Source organism: Notothenia rossii, assembly GCF_949606895.1.
Source record: "Notothenia rossii genome assembly, chromosome: 7".
Classification (NCBI taxonomy): Eukaryota; Metazoa; Chordata; class Actinopteri; order Perciformes; family Nototheniidae; genus Notothenia; species Notothenia rossii.
In genome coordinates, this window is record NC_136905.1 from 74802689 (window position 1) to 74817873 (window position 15185).

General features: G+C 40.4%; 1 protein-coding gene across 2 annotated transcripts in view; it reads right to left on the reverse strand.

Annotated features, from left to right (window-relative positions):
- The window catches only part of uggt1 (UDP-glucose glycoprotein glucosyltransferase 1), a 47608-nt gene that overhangs the window by 26185 nt on the left and 6238 nt on the right, over positions 1–15185 (reverse strand). For both annotated transcript variants that reach the window (XM_079694461.1, XM_079694462.1), the window contains exons 2-10: positions 10875–10955; positions 9231–9366; positions 8591–8670; positions 8170–8300; positions 7950–8062; positions 7691–7865; positions 6248–6344; positions 6071–6149; positions 4332–4432 (exon numbers count right to left, since the gene is read on the reverse strand). In XM_079694461.1, the coding sequence (XP_079550587.1) occupies positions 4332–4432; positions 6071–6149; positions 6248–6344; positions 7691–7865; positions 7950–8062; positions 8170–8300; positions 8591–8670; positions 9231–9366; positions 10875–10899 (937 nt within the window). In that variant the 5' untranslated portion in view covers positions 10900–10955. The remainder of the gene's footprint in view (positions 1–4331; positions 4433–6070; positions 6150–6247; positions 6345–7690; positions 7866–7949; positions 8063–8169; positions 8301–8590; positions 8671–9230; positions 9367–10874; positions 10956–15185) is intronic.

The following is a 15185-nucleotide window of genomic DNA, read 5'->3' on the forward strand; positions in this document are numbered from 1 at the left end:
GGTATTCATTTTATTTGTATTTAACCAGATAAAAAGAGATAAAAGATTTTGAGATAAAATGTAATTCACAATGCTGACCTGGCCAAGAAGGCAGCAACGTTACACATTATTACACATACCACAGACATGTAAAATACAGAGAACATAACTAAGTAAACAAAAATATGAAAAAGCAGTCACTACATTGTGCAGATTTGGGACAGTAAGAAAGGTACACTACTTATTACTGCAACAGCAGCTGGTGGTAAGGACCTCAGACAACTTCAATGTAAAACAGGCTATAGGGACATATTAATATACCTGAATATCTTTTCCACCACTAACAACAATTCATCCTGAGCTGAAGGGCACAATAGTTGTTTGAGACATGAACTCAAAACCACCAATGTGTACCCAATGGTGGTGTAAGACACCATGTGTATCAGTACAAAATATCATGCAATCTCTTTAAATTGTCGTTTACAAATTTGACTCGGAACAAAGTGTTGGATCTACCGTCAGAGACGCGATGCAATCCCTGGAGCGAGTTGTTAACATGGCTGAAAAGAAGTCATCAGTTAAGCTAATTAACATATTAATGAGCAAATAATGCCATGTTAACATGCATGTCTTCACATCAGAAGCATTCATTAAAACTATCCCAAAGGATTAAAGGTAGGATTAGGAATATAGAGTAGTACATAGTGACAGATGTCTATGTTTAGAAGAGTAGAGAAGATACTGTGTAGGAGTATATGGAGCTTTCAAAGAGATGAAGACTATTTCAATGCAGTGAGCATCGCTGTAATGGTGTCCTAGCCTCTGTGGTTATCAGTCCCCCGAGGTCTCCCTCTCTCTGTAAACAGGCTGAGCTAATGAGCCCCACCGGGGGAAAAGATAAAGACAGACACCACCATGACATGTCTGACTGTCGAGCGAATCTCTAATCCCTTCACATCCTTTATTCAGTCGAATCAGAGCAGCCTGCGACTGACATTTCAATGCGATCACATAGAAACCAGAAAGAGTTTCATTTACAGTGGGGCAAAAAAGTATTTAGTCAGATACCAATTGTGCAAGTTCTCCCACTTAAAAAGATGAGAGAGGCCTGTAATTTTCATCCTAGGTATACCTCAACTATGAGAGACAAAATGAGAAAAAAAAAAAATCACATTGTCTGATTTTTAAAGAAATTATTTGCAAATTATGGTGGAAAATAAGTATTTGGTCAATAACAAAAGTTCATCTCAATACTTTGTTATATACCCTTTGTTGGCAATGACAGAGGTCAAACGTTTTCTGTAAGTCTTCACAAGGTTTTCACACACTGTTGCTGGTATTTTGGCCCATTCCTCCATGCAGATCTCCTCTAGAGCAGTGATGTTTTGGGGCTGTCGCTGGGCAACACGGACTTTCAACTCCCTCCAAAGATTTTCTATGAGGTTGAGATCTGGAGACTGGCTAGGCCACTCCAGGACCTTGACATGCTTCTTACGAAGCCACTCCTTCGTTGCCCGGGCGGTGTGTTTGGGATCATTGTCATGCTGAAAGACCCAGCCACGTTTCATCTTCAATGCCCTTGTTGATGGAAGGAGGTTGTCACTCAAAATCTCACGATACATGGCCCCATTCATTCTTTTCTTTACACGGATCAGTCATCCTGGTCCCTTTGCAGAAAAACAGCCCCAAAGCATGATGTTTCCACCCCCATGTTTCACAGTAGGTATGGTGTTCTTTGGATGCAACTCAGCATTCTTTCTCCTCCAAACACATCTAGTTGAGTTTTTACCAAAAAGTTCTATTTTGGTTTCATCTGACCATATGACATTCTCCCAATCCTCTTCTTGATAATCTAAATGCTCTCTAGCAAACTTCAGACGGGCCTGGACATGTACTGGCTTAAGCAGGGGGACACGTCTGGCACTGCAGGATTTGAGTCCCTGGCGGCGTAGTGTGTTACTGATGGTAGCCTTTGTTACTTTGGTCCCAGCTCTCTGCAGGTCATTGACTAGGTCCCCCCGTGTGGTTCTGGGATTTTTGCTCACCGTTCTTGTGATCCTTTTGACCCCACGGGGTGAGATCTTGCGTGGAGCCCCAGATCGAGGGAGATTATCAGTGGTCTTGTATGTCTTCCATTTTCTAATAATTGCTCCCACAGTTGATTTCTTCACACCAAGCTGCTTACCTATTGCAGATTCAGTCTTCCCAGCCTGGTGCAGGTCTACAATTTTGTTTCTGGTGTCCTTTGATAGCTCTTTGGTCTTGGCCATAGTGGAGTTTGGAGTGTGACTGTTTGAGGTTGTGGACAGGTGTCTTTTATACTGATAACGAGTTCAAACAGGTGCCATTAATACAGTTAACAAGTGGAGGACAGAGGAGGCTCTTAAAGAAGAAGTTACAGGTCTGTGAGAGCCAGAAATCTTGTTTGTTTGTAGGTGACCAAATAATTATTTTACACCATAATTTGCAAATAAATTCTTTAAAAATCAGACAATGTGATTTTCTTTCTCATTTTGTCTCTCATAGTTGAGGTATACCTAGGATGAAAATTACAGGCCTCTCATCTTTTTAAGTGGGAGAACTTGCACAATTGGTGGCTGACTAAATACTTTTTTGCCCCACTGTATGTATAGACTTCAAAAAGGTAGACAGATTGTGTGAAAGTTTGTTTGAAAACGTAATCCAATAGATGATGTAACCCTAATCAATATGACTTTTATGTTGCTGCAGACCAAGCTCTCAAGTCTTCTAAGATATCATTGCTGAAATGTATCAAGAGGATGCTGATCGACCGCAGCCATTGATTACAGAACTAGACGGATACATTTTCCACCAAGAGTTTGATTCACCGGCGGAATGATCTCACCCTTAAAGCAACCAAAGCCAATATTCATTTATGCTCACTTATTTATAATCAGTGCATAGATGGAACAAATCGAACTAATGCAGCCGCTGCGTCGACGTCTACAACAGAGATGTACGTTCTCTCATTGGAAGATGTTCAATATCAATGTGTTCAGTGTGTGTGAGGGAAGGGTTACGAGTTAACATTTTAAAACCATTGTCATTGTATTCAAAGTTAACATGTACAGAAATGTCTTGGAATTTAATACATTTAATTAATCAGAAAAATCCATCCAAATGTCTCACTCTACATCAGTTTCTCAAGATGGAGCCAGTCGTTTTTTTAAATAAAGCTACGTTGGTTCAAAGAAGGTTTGGCTTGATAGACTTAATATGTTTGTTTTTTTATAAATAATTTGTAAAAATCTATCCACCAGATTTCTATGAAATGACAGATGGACATCTTTCGGGGAAAGAAACAACTGTTTAAATAGGATGGTATTTCTGCCATTATATAATTATCATTTGTCAACAGAGGCTATGAGACTAAAGGACACAGGGCTCAGTCCGAGTCCTCGGGGCGTCTTTACAGGATCATAACATCGATCCCCTCAAAATGTAAGTGACAGGAATAATCCCTGCAGGTGTTAACAGTGATCTGAGGAAGTCTTTATCTTTAGAGCTCAGAGGCCCTCTGAGTTTATTTAGTTATCCTGTCAAGACATTGGGTCAGTAGGTTTTCCATACGTCTTTTAATTTATAATGAATATAATACAGAGTCAAGACATATTCCTTACTGTATCTAATGGCGCATTTCCACTGCAGCGCGTAGCACGGTTTAAGCGTGCCGTGCCAAACCCGGCACGTTTTTTGTTGTGTTTCCACTAGGGGGTAGTTCCGGCTAACAGGTACTTTTTCACAGTTTTTCTGGCCCTCCAAAATCGTGGTTCTTTCCGGGCCAACAACCGGGCTGAATATGCTAAACTAGTGAGAGAATCGCTGCCAAGGGGGCTACAACTACAACAAGATGAACATATGTGACCGTGATTTAATTGTAATACACTTTTCAAAATGATGCCAAAGTAACAACATACTGATACCGGTTAGTAAAAACCATGAATTAATGCTTTGACGAGTCTGCAGACAGACGGCAGGCGAAAAACCTTTTAAATGCGTGTTTTCTGAATGGAGATCGGCTAAGCTAACGTTGTATATTCTCCGACCGTCCACACTCACACCAACGGCCTATACACAGACCCGGCACCGTGAGAGGGCCCTCCCCCAATAAACACGTTTTTTATTATTTATAAAATAATGTTTATGCCCCAGCCACTAAACTGTAATGGAAACGCAGCATACAGTGAGCCTGGCCTACCAAGGCCTAAATATACCGTACTAAGCCGTGCGAGGCCCTGCAGTGGAAATGTGCCTTTAGCGTCCTATCATGTTAAACTAAGGAGCAAAAGAAAAACATATATTTTGCAGGATAATGTGATTTGGAGACCCACCTTGCATTTGCCAGACTTTCAGAGGTGACATTTCATTGGTGCTTTCTACCAAATGTTTCCTCAACTCCTTTAACTGCTCCTTTAGCTCTGGGTAGACGGTCCTAGTAAAAAGAGACAAAGCAGACAGAGGAAGAGAGTAAGTGCATCTGCTAAATTCCCTAATTGCTCATTAAAAGAGATTTGACATATTCGCATATTGATTTGTGTATTTTCAGGTTAGTTTATCAGGCAGACAGGCATAATGGGACTGGCCATCCGGAACATTTTCAGGGTGGACAGCTTGATGAACGGGGCCTTTGCAAAGTAAAATATACGTATTAAAGCTGAGAGAGGAGAGGTTGGAGTCCCTTGAGGCTATTACAGCCAAATGTTTTCAAATAACTAATTATTCATTTGGCACCATTGCCAGTACATCCTAACAGCCTAGAGAGTCTGAAGGCAGCAGGGAGAGAGCCGAGAGCAGGAAGTGATGTTGAACTTAACTATGTTTCCAATCCATTTACAACTGAGCAGCAAACAGGTTGCACATGTGGATTCTGCTGTGGCTCCATTCTCTTCATTGTATTTATCTTTATCTCTGTTGATACAATCCTTTTACATGCATCAACTACGTGGGCTTGCTCATTACTTTCGACAGGCCCAACCGAAGCTGAAGCCGTAAGACAGATATTGAATAAAATAAGCACGGTTTTGATTCTAGAAGCTGAACATTCAGCTATAGAGTGCCTTTTGTTTGGGAGGGTCATCAAAGATAGGTGTATGAATGGTGATGTGTTTTGACAAGTTAGTACTTTGCATTTACAAATGAGACCAGTTTACAATTCATTGCATTTCTACGACACAATACATATAAATGTGGGTCTATGAACTTCCTTAACTGTTATTTACTAGTATATTATGTATAATAGGATATGTAATAATATACTGGTCAGATGGATGCAAAGATCATTGCCACCTTAATGCCAGTGCAAATATGTGCTTTCTTCCTGAAGAACAGTCCACTTGTTCTACTTCAAACCTGTGTATTTTTTGTTATCTTGTGTACATAAAGTGTGTTAAGGGTGGTGTGCTACCAAGGACCTTCTTCAGCGGTGCGAGCCCAGCAGACCCCTCAGGTCTTCAGGCGCAGGCCGGCTGCTCCATTTGTGAGATCAAAGCGTGGGCAAGCAGTTTTTTGCATTTATGTTCCTAACGCATGGAACAAACTCCCAGAACATCTGAGAATGGCGAGCACTTTAGAATCATTTAAATCAGGTCTAAAAACATTTTTTTTCTTTCTATTTGTTGAACTGTTAAACATACGATACGATATTACTTTATTTGTCAGATCAAGTCTGAAATGTGACTTGCGTCTCAGCAGCTCCATGTCCAACATCAGACAAACTGAGACGCATGGTTTTCTTTCTTTTAATTGTTTTGTGTGTTTTTGTATTTCTTCTCAGTTTGAACATATTAAAATGTATTGTGTTTTTATCTGTTTGATCCTGTGAAGCACTTTGAATTGCATGACTGTATGAATTGTGCTATACAAATGCCTTGCCTTGCTAGTAGTGTTTTGCTGGGGGGGGGGAATTGGTGGGCCAGTTTCAGACACAAGCCTAGGTGCATTTTTCAACTCAAAGGGGTTAAGGTCAGGGGCTTCGAAGCAAAACAATTTTAAAACAGAAGGATAAAAAGGCGTGGACCGCTGTGAGCGTGGTGCAGTTCCTGGAACCAATCCAAGTTATGAGAATACTCACTTCAGTTTGCCAAAAAGGAATCCCTGAACCTCGTCCACAGGATCGTTCTCTCCAAACATTGTTGCATTCACCTCCGCCTCTGAAACCACAATCAATTCACTTGTTATCTACATGAGGGATTCCCCCGGGATTTCACCATCATGGGCATGAGTGTATCAATATTTCATGTGTGGGCACCTTCGACTTGTGTGTCGTCCTTTGCCTTGTACTCCTGGCTTTTGATGGCCAGCTCCACTCCGTATCCCGACAGATAGACCTTCTTCTCACTGGGATTCTGAAGGGAAAGAAGGAATAGTTGTAAAAAAGAAATGGAGAAGTCCTCCTTATCCCTATCACGGGAATGACAGATTGCTTGATGTGCCTTGACTGACCACTTCCTATCAACGAGAGATACATGCATTTGTAAATGAATTCAAAAGACACCGAGAGCAGTTAAGTCTCGAATCAAGCTGTCAATCTCTCTTTCGATCGCAGCAGCAATGTTTCCAATTCATACACAACTGAGCAGAACAAAATCATTTGCTCATGTGGTTTCAGCTGTTGTACCATTTTTTTGTAATTGTCTTCATCTCTGTTGCAAAACAATAAATGCATCTTACTTGTATCAAACACTTGAGCCAGTCGCTCATTTTCCAGCTTTCAAGTACAAACTACCAGCTGTTGCTCGCTAAGTGCAAGAGACATTAAGCGCGCCCGATTTGCCCCGAAGCTTTGATAAAAAAAACAAGATAAACCGTCGAGTGATACAATTGATATAGTGGCTAGAACTTGATAGACAGATGGTGGAAATAATCTTGCATAATTAAAGGTCGGAAAAAACGTATCTATTGTATTTGTACGTGTTGGAAAAAAGCCTTCCAACTTAAACCCGACATGATAAACTGGAATACAAATTGTTTATCTCAGGTGAAAAAGAAAAATCCAATTATAGCCCAGAGGTTTTTTTTAGAAGTGATTTTTAATCAACACTCTGCTTCATTCTCCATAACACCTACAGTGTATGCATCCGTGAAGATTCCAGCTGTTGTGTGAAGAGGGTACAAATTTACTTTTTCTGGCTTGCCCCTTACAGGAACTTTATGATTCAACCTGACAACCTCTCTAGCGACGAAATCAACACTTTAAGTGTCAGTGAAAGCAACAGGAAATAGCAAATCCTGTAGGTAGAAATCTACATACAGTAGCAGTGTTTCACTTTGCACCTTTTTTTTTATGTTTGTATTTCTGACTGTGAGAAAGAAAAAGCAGATGGAACATATGCCGATATAATGTGTATCTGGCTAAGTGTGAATACAATGCGTGTGAGAATGAGGTTGATTTATATGTTTTATCTTCTTCCACACTCCTACTTTTTTAATGCTGTTAACTGTAGTTTATCATCCTCATCTTAATCAAGATCAAAGCAACATTTGTCCTTCAATGCTTATCCTTCTTTAAATACAATGCTGCTTGCACACAGTCTAACCACAAAAACAATATTTCCAGGAAGTAGAAAAGTCACCTAACTTGACTTCTTGATGCTAGCTTCAACAAGCCAAACAATATTAACTGTAGCTGGCCAGACTTCTGTCACAAAGCAGGCACAAATAAACTAATGATAACGGTATAAGGAACACCTACAGCAACGTAATGTCGGAGCACATATGTCGCCAGGCCTTCGTGGACTTTGAATGATATGACTTGGTGAAGCCTCTCGAACTCCGGTGTCCCGAACTGGCCGTACAGAATGACAACAGGAGCCTCTGGATTTGATCCTGGGTATTTGTGATCGCCTTTAAAAAGGAATGGCTTTGGCCTGAAAAAAGAGACAGGAAAGACATCAGTCATTATTTTACTGGTGTATGTCCTTTGAGTCTATATTGTATAAGTCTTAAATTACCTCTGAGGGGCCGTTTTCAGCAGCTCTGCTAAACTATCTTCATCACAAGTCTTTTCGCCATGGACGCTGAAAAATGCTGAGCAGCCAGAGGCAGGAGGCTCATTGGACGCAATCTGAAAGAGAACAGCAGGATCTCTCTTTCACATTCAATATAATATGACACTACTCGTATGCAGTTCAAACAAAACAAACACCAAATCATATCCTCCTCGTATCGTACCTGTTGGAAGGAGTGTACTGTTGCAGAGTAGGCTCTCAGAGAGAGGGCGAACTTCAGCATGTTCACCTGGAGGGAGCTGAGCACGGCATGGGCTTTCTTTACGATCAGGTCATAGTAGGCCTGATCTGTGTCTGCACAGGACACGGGACAATACGCACAATCAGAAACAATGCGTGTTATTTGACATGTTTTCTCTCACTCAATTTAAATTATTTAAAGCCTCTCACAAACAGAGACCCAAATGACAAGAACAAATATACCACTTGCCGCTCTGTACTAAAATGTTATTACTTGCAGAAATGTTTAGCCAAATCACTGACACTGCAAATGTTTCCATGAGGCTTGTATACGCTTCATAGATTTAGCTGCTCCAAGCACCAAGTCTTAAAGTTTAAACTGGTGTTAAGTGGCTTTACTTTACCATCATGCTCTCCTTCTATGTTCTGATTGGCCTCCACAAAGTCCCAGAACTTCTCCTGGCTCTCCTCTGCCAGAAACTCACTGTGGGAGAGGAAGAAGAAGGTGGCAGTTTTATGAGCTGTGCTATTATTTATTTATGACACACTTACTGCTTGTAAATTGTTACAGCTACATTTGGATAAATCATGAACACTTGGTTTTTATAGTATCGCCATATTGTGTTTTGTGATACTGTAACAATTCTTGAAACCACAAATTATTTTTAATAAATCATTTCAATTCAAATGTCGGGGCCTACAGTGGCTTAGATTGCATAAACTGCAGTGCTATGATGTTGGATGATACAGGGAGCGTCTTAATGCCAATGAAGATCCCAGTGTTCTGTTCATATCACTGGATTCTTTCCAATAAGCAGCTCTAGTCAGCTGCAGCACAGTACTTCATCTGAAGCCTATAAGTATTCAGCGTTTGGCTCAAGGACGCACCACTGAGACAGAAGTTTAAACTCACTTAGAGGACAGCCTCAGTAATGACCCTACAAACCCTCAGGACATTGATGTATCCATTATCTGCTTCCAAAATGTAATGTCAGATGTAATGCTGCCAAATGGCTGCTACTGCTGAGCAGTGCAGAGTCGTACCTGGCCTCCAGCAGCAGAGGGGTATCAGTCCATTTGGTTGTGAGGGTGGTGGTGACAGCCTTGGAGTCGGCAGCACCAGATACTGCAGAGAGCAGCGACGACAGCAGCAGGACCCACAGAAGCCCCATCCTTAAGCCTATGCCAGAGAGATGAGTTGAGAAAAAATTAGTTTTAAAAAATCAAAAGATTGAAAGAGCAAGAATATGTATCACAGGAGTTCGGATGAACATCACAGTGGGACACAGGTCATCAGTTGAATCTATGATATTGCATGCATTTGCCATATTGTGATACATATCGATACAACAGAATATCATTATTATCATTACAATACTGATTTCAGCCATAATTCTAAACACTTTTTGAACAGTCTTTTATACAATCTTAGCCATGCTCATAGTTTCCATTCAATTTGATCCAATGTTTATTATGTAATTCAGGAAATGTATAATTATAGTTAAATGTCAAAAGAGTGTGGGTGCTACATTGTTCTATAATTCTGTAGCCCTGAGTCTGAATCACTTTCTAATTATTGTATAAATTGTATAATGTTCTCAAATTGTCCATATTCCAAATGATGTTGCAAATCACTGCAAACTATGTGATGCACAGTGTACCTGGGGCTGGATATAGGCCATTCATTAGTCAATTGGGTATAAAGTCTATAAGGCCACAGCAAACTGAGAACAACATAACAACAGAGCCCAGCATGACGCAATTATATGTCTTTTTTTAATTCAGGGTCCAAAGGTATTCAGTTTCTAACAATGTGTTAACTACTGTATAGACTGTATGGTTTAAACCTGACAACACTTCTGGACAGAACAACAACATTGTAAAACGTCAAATTTAAAACATAAAATAACTATCATATGATTATTTAAAAGTAATCCAAATACAGCAATAGTGAACCAGTTGGTGTGAATATGTAGGATGTTTATGTTCGATCCCCCCATTCCACCTTATTGCATCTTTTAAATAAATATAATCACTTCCTGTTCTTAGTCTTAGCGGCTGTATAGTTTGCTATGTGCATTGCACTCAAATGAAACTTAGAGACAGACATGCTGCGCACACACACAGCAGGAGGTTGAGGATAAATAGGGCCCCTAACAGGTAAATCCGGCCTAAACAACAAGTCAACCCCGAAGTACCCAACATAGCTGCACTATAAGTAAAGATGCGCGCTCCTACGTAAATCCTTGACAGTCGCTAGTAAACAAAAAGCCTGAATGATCTCTGTCCAATAGGAAAGTTCAGCGTGGCTCCTCCATCCAATGAGCGCTTAGTTTGTACATCCGGGATTGTTTCATTGACAATAAACGCAACGTTAAAATGTCTTTATAATCCGTCTAGTTTGACCTGATGTAAACGGTGTTGGTTACCGTTACCTTGACACCCAGAACCCGTTGATGGTTGGTGAACTACCGGTCAGCTAAAGCTACATGGAAATTAACGTTAGCCAAAAAGACGCAGTAAGCTAGCTAACTGCTGCTACAAAACAAGAAAGAACTACACCATTTAAAAAAACATGTATTATAACCACAGGCAGCTAATGTCCCAGTATTTAATACACAATAACACCCAGACCCGAATACACACATTTGTAGCTTTATCACATGAAAATGAATGCTATTTCCTCACCGGCTCCGTAGCTTCCTGCAGTCATGATCCGCTGGAGAGTGGGAGGGTCCTGTCAGGCTGTTTAGGTAACCACAGTTCTGCCTGTTCAAAAACTACTGAATTAATTTAACAAAACGTGACTTGAACACAAAATAGTAAATTTCACTGAGAGATAATTAAAAACTGAAATGGGAATCTGAAACTAATCTTGCAATTAACTTTACTACATAACCCCAGACTTTCAGACTGAAAAACGTAATTACACATCATGTCTACATAATAAAAGAGAGAATAATGATACTTGCATAGAGCAGGTTTCTTATAATTGCACAATTTTCTTAATTGAGTTTATTTATTTAGAGTAGTTGGACTAAATTCGGAAAACAAAATCCAATTTCCCAAACTATAATATTCCTTCTGAAAAATGTGATATTTACTTTATCTAACTATGTGAGTTACAGGAAATACATAACCTATGACAAAAAATATCAAATGTATGCTTGGCAGTGGTCAGTGGTTATATGGAAGTGATGGAAGAAGTAGCAATGCAACAGTGTAAAAATAATGATAAGATTTAAGATAAACCTTTATTGATCCCCGGGGGAAAGATCTCTCGATCTGGTCTGCTTGCATTAACCACTGAGCTATAATAAAGCAGCTTGAGCAGGCAGGATTGATGCAAAATTAGGTCAAACATGACCTTTGTGTTCGTCCCCTTTATACTGGCAAGGACACAAAGTCGCTCAAAACATGAAAGCCCACAAAGGGTTTTATAATTTGTATATAATTATATTTTTTTGTATTTTGTATTATTATATTTATATTTGTTTATTATTATACGATACGATACGATACGATAAGATAAACCTTTATTTGTCAGATCAAGTCTGAAATTTGACTTGCGTCACAGCAGCTCCATGTCCAACATCAACAGACAAGTATCCAGACACAATACATGAAACACAACAACAAACATTTAACATAACAGCACAATCAGTGAGAGAAAACATGCTCAAAGAGCCTTCAGCGTGCATTTGATCTGGGATTTAGCTCTGTATTTACTGTGAGGATTGACTGATGCACAAAGGAGTGCTTCAGTCTGACTTTATTGAATCGTGGGACCCTGTATCTCCGATTAGGTGGTAGCAGTTCATATTCACTGTTCAGAACATGGTTTGGGTCAGAGATTAAGTTGTTGGACAGCCTCACTAGGTTGTTATGATAGGCTGAGTCATAGAGTCTCTGACAGGGTTGACCAACAATCTTTGAGCAGATTTTTAACAGGTGGAGCAGTTTTGATTTGAAAGCTGCTGACAAACATTTGTACATATATACTTCTCTTTGTATTATTATATTTTAATGATATTGTCTTTATTTTTTTATTGTTATAATTGTATGTATTTTATTCATTGTTTAGAATATACTGTTTGGTATTTTTGTATTATGTACTTTTTTTATTTATCGTATGTTTTTATTATATTTTTTGTATTTTAGAAGTTGAATGATTATATTTTTATTTATTTTTTGTATTTTCGTACTATTATTTTATTAACTATTATTTAATGTCTTTTGTATTAGAAATACAGAATTTCGAAAAGGTTGAATTTTACCCAGAATTTCGAAAAAGTTGAATTTTTCCCAGAATTTCGAAAAAGTTGACTTTTTCAAAAAATTTCGAATTTCTCTGAGAATTTCGGCTCTGTCACTAAAGGTCCTTACACACCAAACTGACACCAGAGAACACCAAAGAACACGTCCCGACGGAACGTCGCCTCACGTCTCACGCTATTTGTTGTTTGTATAAACAAACAACAAAGAAACAACAAAGAGCGTGTGCGTTCCATTTTCTACAGCGAGAAGCTCATGGGGCTTTCCCGAACCTGTTTCCCGAGAGCTGGAGTTAATAGTTTAATAGTTTGTTTGCGTCCCTCACTTCCGTTTCGCTTCTCATGGACTGATTTGCTAAGCTGAACAGCCAATAAGAGTGATTTCTTTGGCCGACGGCATAGCCGTGGGAACATGTTTCAAATGGGGGGTGCTGTGGAGATGACACCAGGGCCGGTTTTGACCAATTTGCTGCCCTAGGCAAGATTTTAGCTGGCAATGAAAAACTTCTACAAAAGACCACTACACTACAAACAGAGAAACGTATTGATATGGTGGACAGCTTATATAAAAAGGCTTCAAGTGTATTCAGTATTGCATGAACATGTTTTAATTGGGGGGTGGACTCCACATCCTCTAGGGGGGTCCCCCCCGGGAAGATTTTTTTTAACATTTTAAAGTAAAATGCTTCAATCTGGTGCACTTTGAGCCCCCAAACTAGAGACTGATCTAGGGGATACAACTCTAAAACACCCATGTGAAAAAGATCGGTTTGCATTTTAATAATCAAATAAGTATGTGAACATATCCAATAACCTACCATAGCAAATAACAAATAAATGTAAGCTAACTTGTTTTATTTTTGTGGTTAATTTATATCTTATTTTATCAGTTAACATTTATTTATTTATGCATATTTTTAAATATCTCCAGTTTTAAACAATATTTTTGGTTTAATGTCCTATAGTATACATTGGAATGATTTCAAACCTGTTTTTATTTATCCTAATAATTATAAAGGAGTGCCTTGGAAATATTTGTTTCCATAAATTGTGATCAAAACGTTTGAGACCCACTGAGATAATTTAGACTAAAGTGAACTATCTAAACACTCAAGAGTCCTTTACCTCACTGAGCCTCTCAGTCTGACAGGAGAGCTCTCCCTCCACATTATTGTAGAAACAGCTTCTTATATCCGTTAGCGCAGCAGAAGCTAACAACATTCCCCGCTGGTACCGGTGCACCCCCTCTCTCTATCTATCTATTTCTCTCTCTCTCACGCTGGCTGTGAGCTGCGGGCGCCTGATAAGCCAACATCCCCCACTTTCATCACTTACAGCGCCCATCGTACAGGGCAAATGGAAAATGTAACCGTATTATATTTGTATTTAATCTTGTGGAAGTGCAGATCCCCTGTCCTCCACCAGGGGGTGCTGCAGCACCCTCAGCACCCCTACTTCCCACGGCCCTGGCCGACGGCCTTTGGCCAACAGCCTCCCGATTCAACAGAAGGTGTCGGCATGGCCGAAAAGACACGACGGTGCAGTACACACCAAGACACACCAATCTGAGTATCGCATCACACCGTCTTGCTTTCCATATCACACCATCTTGCTTTCCATATCACACCATCTCTTTCCCATGCTGGTTCTTGAACCACCAACCTTCTGACTCTGATACCTCATTCACACCAACGGTGTTTCAGGGCCGGTTCGGAGCTGCAGTTTGAAAAGCACCGGGTTTTCCTGTTTACACCGCAGCGGAGCAGCCTCTAAGCTCTGGAGCCCGGTTCGTTTCAAGCACCAAAAAATTGTCCGGCTAGAGCAAAAGCACCGGATACGTCACGCTTACGTCGAGGCGGGGGCAGGGGCAGGGGCAGGGGCAGGGGCAGGGGCGGGATCAACTCCTGAACAACAACAAAAAGCTCGCGTTTTATCCAGTTTGTACACAACGATGGAGAAACTTAACAAGCAGCAGTGGTCCACTGAAGAGACCAGCTACCTACTGGGAATATGGTCTTCTGAAGAGGTACAGAGGAAGCTGGAGCACAATCGGCCATTGTAGTTGTTGTCGGTGTGAGCTGTGAGGGGTTTCCGCGCGGTTTGGCTTTATGAAGCAGGCACGCAAACGGTTACGTCATGACGCAAACGATGACGCAGCACCAGTCGGACTCTGGGTGTGAAAAGAGCCGGAACTAAACCGAAGAACCGGTTCTGAACCTGAAAAGCTCTAGGACGGAGCTTGAACCGGAGTTGCGTTGGTGTGAATGAGGTAATAGACATCCATACCCTTAAAGACAAACACCCACGGTGTTTCTGAATGTCGAGGAGGCTTGCTTGGTAGCACATGTACCTCCGAGTCAATTGCTTCAGAAGCGAGGCAAGAATCCTTCTTAGCCTCGGAAAATGAAGAATTGTGGAACAGGCTAACAGATGTGTAGGTGTGCGTCATAAGCGAGGCCCCGCCTTAAATGGAGCACGATTTCCGCCAAAGATTTGGAAATGTGTCCGTGTGCAAAGCATTGTGGGGATTTTAAGACCGCGGAGTCTACACATGTGCAGCCTCGAAATTTCCCGCAACGAAGTACGAATTCCAAGCAGTCGTGGATTTAGGATTGTGGGAGCTTAGCCCAAGATGTTTTTTAAAATATTTAAGTTAAAAGCATCAATCTGGTGCACTTTGAGAGCAACATTAACCCTACCTTAATAATACCTTAAAGGGGACATA